The following is a 10,575-nucleotide window of genomic DNA, read 5'->3' as shown; positions in this document are numbered from 1 at the left end:
GCAGAGTCCAGAGGGACAGTGGTGCTGTAGGGGCCTGGACAAAGGCGGCAGGAGCAGAGCAACTGGGCCAGGTGACGTGGTGAGCATTAATTAAAGCCATTAATTATCCTCAGGATCTAGCCCTGGCCTCTGTGAGGCCCCCAGCCTGCTCAGGCAGGTAGCTGCTGGCTCATGTTCAGTTGCCCAGGGTTTGCTGAGCATCTATTTTGTGCCAGATCCAACAAACTCCCAGTCTAGGTGGGTGAACAGGGAGATTTCAGTGAGGGAAGCAGTAGGACCGGTTGGTGACACCCAAGAAATCAGGTCAGGGAGGGAATTGACCCCCAAGTGATGGATGGGGCTGTGTCCCTCTCCCACCCCCATGTGGGGAGAAGGAGCTGGTGACTATGGTTCCCTCATCTCCTGATCATACTGTATTCATCTGGCCCAAGTCTTGCAGTATAACTTCTATGTATACACACTGTTTACAGGGTCCCTTTTCAGAATCGCTTTCAGTTCATGTTTATATGGAGCATGACCTTACCCTGTGGAGTGATGGGTGCATAGAGCTGTCTCTTTCTCGGTTGAGCGGGGGATCATGCTGACAGCCCAGCACTCTAGCTGCTTCCCGAGGGGGTACCTCCCTGCGGTTGAGGGTAACTGTTCAGACTGGTGGCCTTAGAGCCATCTTCTTTCATACCATCTCCAGTGCAGACCCTAAGGTGATGGGACTGTTCTGCCCTGTGTGGGGACTTGACATGCTTTCATATTTGTGAGACTAAACACCAGCCCTGTCCTTAGGAGCAGTGCTATTTCAGGTTGGCGGAGCCTGAGTCGGCAGAGACTAAGTGGCTTTGCTTCCTATTCATTGCCTGAAGGCCTGAAGCCCCTGTAGGGTGAGAGTGGATTTATGAGGTTCCCCCAGGTCAGGTTAGCTGGTTTATGGGCCTGCTGCTTACAGTTTACATAAGTAGGTGCTAAGGCACCCCAGGAGAGGATTATTTTAGCTTCAGGGAATCAGTAGGCTTCCTGGAAGAGGGGACTGCGAATAGGTTTGAAAGAGCAGTAAGAAGTTTTTGGAAGGAAAGTACCCCCAGGTAGGGAAATATCTTTTTTTTGTGTGTGTGTGGGGGGGCTGTGCATTTCACCTAGCAGAGGCTTGCCTTGAACTCCTGATGCTTCCACTTCTGCTGTGCTATTTGTATAGGTGTGCACCACCATGTCTAGCTAGAAATAGTTTTTGTAAGGGCTAAAAGATCATCGTTGTTTATGGCCGGCAGGGGTGGAGTTGTGGGCCAGGAAGCACAGCAAAGCCCAAGTTTTCTTAAGAGTTTGTGATCTTACCTAGAAAAGAGTCATTAAAGGAATTTTCAGAAGTGGAAAGCCATTAATTATCCTTTAGCAGAATAGGGAGTGGGTGGCTGGAGGGCAGGTGCAGCTAGGAGAGGAGGAAGGTAGAGGGTCTCCCAGAGGGCTGCTGCTGGAAAAGACAGGTGTGAGAGAAACTTGGTACGGCTAGGTGGACCCCACGGATACAACTGTCCTCGAGGTAGCAACTGGGCTGCAGCTGGGAGATAGCAGGTGTCAAGGAGGAGAGCGAAGCCAGAGAGCTAGCAGCTTAGCCTGAGAAGAGCGCTAGCTGCAGGTCTTGAAGAAGGAGAGAGGTCTGTAGCTGAGCTCTGAGGTGGAAGAGGGGACACCACCAGTTCTCTTGGCCTGGGCTACCAGCACTGAGGTCTTGGCTTGAGTGCTCTCAGGGGAAGTGAGGAGTGAGAAACTAAAGTCAGTCCACGGGCTCTGGGCAGGTCGTGAGAGGAGGAAGGGTCAAGGTCGAGAAGAGATTTGCAGTCCTGTCCTGAGCTTATGGTAAGCCACCATTAGAGAGGGGTGATGGCAGGAAGCCCATGTGTGGGTCTCTCCTGCTTTTAACCTGACATTTTCATACCCACGGGCTAGGCAGCTGGGAAATGGAGAAAGTGGAGATGACAAGGGAAGGGAAATGGCTGGTACAGGTACAGGAGTCCGTAGGCCAGTTGTCCGCACTGGATTGCAGCTGGTGGACTGAGGTGTGCAGGACCCTGTGCCCTGAGGACATCAGCTGTCCAGCAGGCCAGGTGGCTGTGCAGAGACAGTGACTCCACCTTTGTGCCGCCCTTCCCTCCTGCAGCTCACCTCCCATTTGTCTTGCAGTCCCCATCCCGTGAAGCCCCTCAGTGCTGCCCCAGTGGAGGCCAGCCCCGACAGGAAACAGACCCGCACCAGCCTGAGCACAGCCCTGAGCAGCGGACTGGAGAAGCTCAAAACTGTCACATCTGGTAGCATCCAGTCTGTGGTTCCAGCATCTCAGCTTGGCCCATCTGTGGACACCAAGAAACTGAAGGTAAGGCCCAGCAAGGGGTGAGGAGGCCCCCGCGAGAACAGGTGGTGCCAAGGGCAGAGCAGCTAGCTGTGTCTCAGCTCTGAAGTGGGGTAGGACACCTCTGACCTTAGAGAGGGGCTGCTGCAGAGTCTGGGCTTCTGCAGTGGGGAAACAGGTTTTGTGGGCTAGCTGGAGGAAGGTCTGGGCCTCCTCTTCTTAGTTCCATCTTGTCTGGCCCTAGGACTCTGCTGTGCTGGACCAGTCGGCCAAGTACTATCACCTGACTCATGATGAGCTCATTGGCCTGCTCCTGCAGCGTGAGCGTGAGCTGAGCCAGAGAGACGAGCATGTGCAGGAGCTGGAGAGCTACATTGACCGGCTGCTGGTGAGGATCATGGAGACCTCGCCCACATTGCTGCAGATCTCCCCTGCACCCCCCAAGTAACCCTTCAGTCCATCCCTGGAGGGTTGGTGAGGACCTGTGTAATGCCCTCCACTGACCTGTCTCAACCTGAGTAGGGCACAGCCTGCCCTCATGATCACTCTCTGCTCCCTTCCCCATCCTGCCTCTGCTGGGGTTGATGGACGGGACCCTTTTGAACTTCCACGAGAGCCCTGGGTCTTTCCTACCTGCCCATTTCACACTTGTAGCTTTGGGTCCCCCCCCAAAGAATTGGAACAAGGATATCAGATGTTAAGATGGCGCAGAAATGAGCTGTGGGTTCTGGGGTGAGCTGTGGTATCTAGGGCAACACTGTTGCCAGCACAGATTTAACCACCTATGAGGTTAGTCAGTTGTTTCTTCTTGGCCCTTCATCTCCATTTCCCTCCAGCACCTGGAGGGCCTCTAGTATTTTACTGGGACTAGGATGGGGACCAAGCTGCTTGCTTGTCTGTGCACTGTAGACAACCGGGGCTCCTACACCTCAACCTTGTGCCTGTACCCTAAGAGTAGGGAGCCTGTGTAGTTTAGTCTTGTCTTTCTTTCTGTCTGGGGCTGTGTGTGTGGAGCATGTATACAGTGTGGTGGCGGTGGTGGTGGTATTATGTGTCTTTGTGTTCTTCAGCTGCTCCCTGCCCCTCTTCAGACCCTCCCACTCCATGTCCCAGTGATGATGGGTGGTGGGCTGGGTGCAGGGAGACTGACTCCTCACTCCTGAGGTTCTCCCTACCTCCCTAACATGAGACCCAGGTTGGCGCTTTGGACTGCTCATGTTTTGGGGATCAGGCCTCCATGTCTGTTGTTATCATTTGTCCAGATGCCAAAACTGTGCTGCTGTGGGGTCAGAACTTTTAGAAACCAATTAAAATGTGCCTTTTGTGGGTGAGGGCAAGAGTCTGTGGGTGTAGACCTCTCTCTGGCCGTGGTGTCCCCGCCTTCCCACTGAGCACATGAAAATGGCTGTTAGGGTCCTGAAAGGGGAATATGGATCAGATTTCTTGCTTCCCTAAGAAGTACCTCATCTAAGACTCTGGCAAACCTGCTGCCACCCCCTAAGTCTTCCTCCCACCTCCTGCTCCTCCCTTGCCCTCCATTTGGAGCATCATGGGATAAAAATTGAGCATGCAGTAAGCCTGGGGATACCCTGCAACTTACAGTATCTGACCTTGGGTCCCAGATGTGCTGACCCTGTGGGCTTGTCTGGAAGTGGGAGACTTCCCTCTGCCTCAGGAGACACCTGTGCTTAGGAAACGCCTTGTGGCTCTCCAGCTGTTCTGTAAGCTGCTGTGCAGCCTCCCTCTTGCTCACCAACCCCTTCCATCTTTCCTGGCTTGGCTAAGTGCATTTTGAAGCCAAGTATCTACCCTGTGGTTCAGCTTCTAGTTCGCTTGTGAATACAGCAGGTCTCCTCATGGCATCTGTAGGGTCCTTGGTGGCTTTGCATTAGCAAAAAGTATGTGTGAAAGAGGTGGGATGCTGAAAAGATGCTTTTGGCCCAGTGGAAAGGCAATGACTCTCTTAATTTAAGGATCATGAGTTCACTCAGAACACCTCAGGAGGATATGCTCTGTATGATGTCAATCTTCTGCCAGCATAGAGCAGATGAAACCCCACAATGGGGGCCCCCACAGTGTAGTTACCAACTCTAGGTCAACTCAGAAATGGGGAAAGTAACCACCAGTTCCAAGACTTTTGACCACTCTGTGTGTTGGGGGGCGGGGTGTCACTGGCATTGGAGAGTGCCTCTTGAGGAAGCAAGCCTCTCTGCTAGGTATTTCTCTGGGCTTTCTGTGGTTCCAGCCCTGTCCCTCATCTTTCACCCACTCCTGCTGTTTGGCCTCCCTATGTGGCCGGGGCAGGGGGTATCTTAGCACAGAGGTTCTGAACTGAAGCCAGGGTTTTGCTTGTGTCTGCTCCACACCACACATTGCAGAGTGCAGCTGGCAGACAGTGAGCAGGCACAGTTCTGCTCGGCCGTTTGTCTTCCTAGTTGAAACTCCTGTCTATAAAGAGCTTGTTCTTCATGTTTTGAGCACTTTATGAAGAATAAAGAATCCGTGTACCACAGCTGGCCTGGTGTGTTCTTGTTTTGAAATGAGTTGGTGAATGAGACTGCCTATGGGAAAAGGCAGTGTGGTTCCTGGGTGATAATGCCACTGTCCCGAAATCATGGGCAATGCTGCCTACGGTGCCTGTGTTAACTGGGCACTGATCACTGGCATATATTTAGTGAGTGCTGTGGGGAAATAAAGAGGGCAAGGTTTGTGATTTCTGTTCTGAAGTCACCAAGTTTAGTGAGGGGAGGTAAGATACAAACCAAAACCAAAAACTGTTCTTTAGTTAGCCATCTTTCCTCAACTTTAGGATCATTTGTGAGTTCTGTTCCTGTGGCTCAGCCATTAGTGAGTGAATGAGCATGTGGGCCACCTATTGCTCATGCAGTATCTGGAAGGACAGGAGGGCAGCCCCAAGTTAATTCTGAAGCCCATCAAGAGAGGGAGGCTTCCCTAGAATCAAGTAGTTATGTCCTGAGTGAGCCCAGCATCCCCCACCATCAGCGCTCTCGTTCCCCGCCATCCTGCAGGAGAGTATGTTTATTACGCGGTGTGCTTTGTACTCCCAGTGAATCCCTGTTGCTGGTATTTGATAATTAGGCTTGGGAAGGAACTTCCTGAGTCAAAAAAAAGGTGTGTGTGTGGGGTCTCTCAGGATGCTTAACTCACCCAATACTATTTGAATTCCTAGTGTGACCCCTCCTATACCTGCATTGAAGATTTATCGAACCAAAATCACTCCACACACACCATACAGTGGAAAGATAATTAAACCCACAGTTGGTCTGCTAGACTTGGAAAGCAGAGGAAGGAGGATCACGAGTTTGAGGCCAGCCTGTGCTACATAGTTTAGTTATGTAGCTAGGCAAAAGAATCCTGAAGCAGACTTTGTAGAAGTAGGGCGATGGAATCTTAACACCATCAAACCATGGTAAAAGTATGAGTAGCATGTTGTTTAAGAGAGAGGCAGAGTGACAGAATGTCTCAAGCCAGGGTTATGATAGAAGAAACTGCAGAAAAATCCCGCAGTGCGACTCCTTGCTGAAGGCCTTCTGAATTAACCCCACTCTGCCTGGAGTCCTTGCCTATCTAGTCCCGGGTCGGGCCCGCGTTTGTAGGAGGTTCCTGGTCGTAAGACTCAGGACCACGGGTACACTCGCACCTTCACACATTCCCAGGAATGCCAATGCCTGCTGCTTTGGAGGCGGGAACCGAAACCAGGTCTGCGTGGGTGCAGCTCTCTGCAGTCTGGGGTTGTCAGGCTCAGAGCTGGGGAAAACTACACTTCCCACAAGGCCCTGCGCGCCCTGCTTGCTGCGGTTGCTCACGGCCAATCGGGAGAGGCAACTGTGGCGGGGGCCGAGGAGGGACATTTTAAAAGGGCTGGAGATTGCGGGCGTCAGTGGCCATGGCGGATACAGCGACCACAGCCTCGGCGGCGGCGGCCAGTCCCGCAAACGCCTCTACTGATGCTCCCCCTTTCCAGCTGGGCAAGCCCCGCTTCCAGCAGGTGAGGCCCGGGCTGCGGCTCGTGGGTGGGAAGGAGGCACAGGGGAGGGAGTCGAGTCAACTCTCCTGCAAAGTCACTTCAGCCCGAGGGGTCTTCAACCCGCGGCCACCAGCGCCTACAGCTAGTGCGGGGGACCTCGGCTGTAGCCGCTCTTTTCCCATTGGTCAACTGGATGGGCGAGGTCTCCCACTGTGGCTTCCTATTGGCGGGTGGCGCAGTCACTCCGCGGATGCCCGCGCCCTGCCACCGCCCCCGTCCGCGTCGCGCGGTGATTGGCCACGCGGGTCGCGGGTCCCGGGTCCGAGCGGCTCTGAAGGGTCTCTCTGGCAAGTGCGCCTTTGGCGCAAAGTTCCGGTCCTGCGCTGCTTTGGTAGGTGGTGTGGCTGGGACGCTTCTCAACTTCTCCCCGAGTGGAACTGGCCTTCCTTGTGAGCTACGGGATAGTCGCGGGGCAAAACTCCCTGGTCACGCCCCATGGTCACGCTCCGGTTCCTCGACCTCCAGCAGGGTGCTACGTGCACCCCAGGATGGGACCACATGCATGGGTGCAGCGACTCAATCCCTATCCCCGGGCCGGGGCTTCAGTGACGAGACCTGCCGGCCTGCTAGCGGTCTCTGCGGGGATGCGGCTGGGACGCGGGAGAGAGCCGGGTGAGGGGAAACGCTGTGTCATCCTCCGGAGCCGCCGCGCTCCTCCCGAGGGTCTCAAGCGCGCCCTAGTCTCGCACTCGATGCTCCCTGGCGCTGCGCAGCCCTGGCCCCCATCCACACCCTCTTGGGCTCTTCGGGGTGCACCCACCGTGACTGGTTAGCCTAGCCCCCGGACACAAACCCAAGAACCCGGCCAGGCACCACTAACTCGGCTATGAAACTGGAGATCTAGGTCTGTGAGCCAGGGGCCTGGGGGCGCGTTCCAACGCCGCAGACCCTCTGCCTCCAGAACTGAAGTGAGCCTGGGTTTGCCAGGATTGGGGGTAGCAGATGTGCTAGAAAGAACTTTGAAGGAAGAAAGGAAATGCCACAAAGGTGAAATGCAGTGGCTTTTTTAGAGTGGGGCGGGCGCGGAGGTGAGATTGGGTCCAAATTCAGCCCACAGCTTCACCGAGATGAGCTTTCTGAGAATATGTCCCCAGAGTTTTAAAATGGGACTTGATTTCTTTTAAAAATAGTCTCAGTATGTAGGAATCTGAAGAGGCTTAATGTCCCCGCTAGTGTAAAATGCCAACTATGGCGACGCGGTTAGGGGTGCCTGTGCCTGGCCTTAAGTGACTCTCCATTGGTCTTCACCCCCCACTGGGAAACATTTCTGTCTTTGGAGCCACTGGTCCTATTAGACCGCCAAACTCCCCCCTGCATCCCTAGTGCGATCCTCGCAGCTTACTTTTCGGTAGTATTCCCTGTGACCCTTCAACTTTGAGAAAAGGGCTTTAGGCAGTTAGGCTTTAATGACATGCCCTGAGTAAGTGTTTCTTTCCCTGGTGTTTGGTATTTGGGTGGCACTTGGGACATCTGTTTACCCAACAGACATTTAGTGGGTCACCTTTTATTGGCTCTCTGCTGGTCTATTTGCTCTGATCGTTGGTGGAGTGTGTTTGAGGAGGTTTAGTTCCTGCAGTTGTTCATGTCCCGTTACCTCTGCTGAGGCCCCCACTGCTGGCAGCATAGTAGCCTTATAAGAAAGGGTGCTCAGTAGATCTGATTCACCCATGCTGAGAACTTCTCTTTCCTCCACACCTGCCCCGGCCTCTGCAAACTGCTCGGCCTACACCCATGTGCTAGGGTCATAAACCTAGATTTTTCTCCGTATTTCATAGTCCTCTCAGTCCAGTCAGAGCTGTGATTGCTTCTCCCCAACAAGTCTCATAGCTGGCCTATCCCAGGCTAAGCCAGACCCCGCCATGTATTTCTTGAGCCAATGTGGGAGCCTCCGACAGGGCTTCCAGTCCTGCTCTGGCCCTCTTCCAGCCTTTCCCTTTTCTCTAAGGCAGAGTCCCAGCAATGCGGTCTGATCAGGTGATTCCCACACACGCAGCATCCTTAAACACCTGCAGTGTTCTTCCCTATTTTTGAGGTACAGATTTTGTATCTGAAGGGACCTCAAGTTCTGCAATGCCCACTCCTTGACGTGTGACTCCTCACTTGCACCCTTCTTTCCACCATACTGGTTGGTTTTCAGCCCTCAGACCTCTCCTGTTCCCTCCCATCTCTGGGCATCGGCTGAAACACCTCTCAACTCTTTTCTGCGCCTCCTCATCTTTACAGTGTCTACAAAGAATCATTTCCTTGAAGGATCCATGGGATCAGGGACTGTCTACCTTGTCACGTAGTCCTCCTCCACTGTTAGGTTATCACATTGGCACAGTGTCTGGTGGCAGAAGGGTGTCACCGAGCTTTATGGATTAGTGAGACTCTGCAGTGCGGTTTGTGGAACTGAATGGAATTGACTTACGAGTCTGATTGGGGCGATTGGTCAAATTTTATTTAAACTGTCCCTTGGGAATCTTGTAAAATGGCAACACTGTTCCACTCTTCAAGAGGTAATTCTAAAGGCATGGTAGTTTGTTACATATATTCTGAGTGAGCAGGGTCCTTCAGGAGCTGGTCTCTAAACTTTGTAGCTGAGGATGACATTGAATATCTCATCCTCATGTCTCTACTTCCCTGTCTGGGCCCAGCCATCTTTGTCTGGGTCCTGTTCTCAGTCTTTGGTACACAGTAGGTATCTACTACTGTAGTAGCCTGCACTGGCCTGACAGATGTCTGTAAACCATGGTCCTTTCCCAGAGCCCACTCAAGGAGTGCTCGGATCCCCACCTAGTCTCTCTCAGCTCCTCATCCCTCACAGAGTCTCTGTAGCTCACAAGACTTAAACTTACCACGTAGTCAAGGATGACCCTGAACTTCTGATCCTCTTGCCTCCACCTCTGATTAATGCGGGGTTACAGGCATTCAACACTACACCTTGTTTTATGCGGTGCTAGGGGCCAAGCCCAAGGCCTTGTGCATGCTAGACAAACATGCTACCAACCGAGCTACAGCTCTAGTCTGAGTGCTTTTTGTAGGACTGGCGACTGAGGTCTTCCTCTCTCTCTGGAAGCCCTTCTCTCCGGGTTCTCTCTGTGAAGGTAGTGGGAGGGGCAGCAATGAGCAGGATCAGAGCAGAGAAAGGGGAATGGATGGGTTTTGTCCATGGCTGCTTTTCTCTCCATAAGATGATAATGGTGGCCAAACACCCCCTCCCCCCTTTGCATATTGGCTTATGAAAATTTTACAGCTCTTTGTGACAGGTTCAAGGTCCTCTAATTTCAGGCGAGAGTTGCAGTTCACAGATTCAGTGACTTCCCAGACAGCCTAGCTCCGGAGTCCAGGCTTATTTACTATCAACTATATTTTTTAAGGTGTGGGGGGTGTGAATTAATGTTTTATGAACTTTTTTTTTTGGTTTTTCGAGACAGGGTTTCTCTGTGGTTTTGGAGCCTGTCCTGGAACTAGCTCTTGTAGACCAGGCTGGACTTGAACTCACAGAGATTCGCCTGCCTCTGCCTCCTGAGTGCTGGGATTAAAGGCGTGCGCCACCAACGCCCGGCTGTTTTATGAACTTTTAAAGCAAACAAAAAGGAGATCCAATGAGGCAGGTCAGCACTTTGCATGGCTGCAGTCCTGTGGGCAGGCTAAAGGTACTTGTATCAGGGAGATTTGCTTATGTCAGTGTTCCTTATTCAGGAGGGTTTCAACCACAAATCCAGAGCCTTTCATCTTCTAACCCTTGGCTGCCCATCATTCAGCATCAGCTTTGCCACTTTAAGGCCAAGCTATTTCGCCTGTGTTCTTCCCCACTCACAGGCAATGAATTGCTTTGATGCAAACCTGAACATCCTGCTGTTTCAGTTACTAACCGGTCAGGGGGTAGATCTAAAAATAAAGATTTGTGTATGTTGTGTGTGTGCATGTGTGTGTTACATTTGTGTTCCCCTGAGTGTGGAGAACAGGGGAAAACTTCAGCTGTGGTTCCCCAGGTATCACACCCAGTTTGGTTTGTTTTACAAACTTAAAAAAGAAAGAAATGCTTTTAGGTTTACAGAAGTTTGAACAAGGAATTCCCAAACTACTCTTACACAAGGTTCTTTATTATTTCACAGAGCCAAGGTACATTTGTCAAAAGTAAAAAATCAAAATTGGTGTCTGGAGAGATGGTATAGCAGTTAGGGATGCTTGCTGGTCTTGCAGAGGA

General features: G+C 52.3%; 2 protein-coding genes across 5 annotated transcripts in view; both read left to right on the top strand.

The window, feature by feature from the left end:
* Window positions 1-4,841, top strand: part of Rab11fip5 (RAB11 family interacting protein 5) — a 40,579-nt gene extending 35,738 nt beyond the window's left edge. For all 3 annotated transcript variants that reach the window (XM_057774128.1, XM_057774119.1, XM_057774112.1), the window contains 2 exons: window positions 2,170-2,359; window positions 2,580-4,841. In XM_057774128.1, coding sequence (XP_057630111.1) covers window positions 2,170-2,359; window positions 2,580-2,783 — 394 coding nt within the window. In that variant the 3' untranslated portion in view covers window positions 2,784-4,841. The remainder of the gene's footprint in view (window positions 1-2,169; window positions 2,360-2,579) is intronic.
* A 1,343-nt stretch (window positions 4,842-6,184) lies between these two features.
* Window positions 6,185-10,575, top strand: part of Sfxn5 (sideroflexin 5) — a 121,215-nt gene continuing 116,824 nt past the window's right edge. For both annotated transcript variants that reach the window (XM_057779024.1, XM_057778260.1), the window contains exon 1: window positions 6,185-6,344. In XM_057779024.1, coding sequence (XP_057635007.1) covers window positions 6,243-6,344 — 102 coding nt within the window. In that variant the 5' untranslated portion in view covers window positions 6,185-6,242. The remainder of the gene's footprint in view (window positions 6,345-10,575) is intronic.

The sequence above is a fragment of the Chionomys nivalis genome, chromosome 1 (genome assembly GCF_950005125.1).
Source record: "Chionomys nivalis chromosome 1, mChiNiv1.1, whole genome shotgun sequence".
Lineage (NCBI taxonomy): Eukaryota > Metazoa > Chordata > Mammalia > Rodentia > Cricetidae > Chionomys > Chionomys nivalis.
Note: the sequence above shows the minus strand (reverse complement) of the source record. Positions and strands in the feature narration are given on the sequence as shown.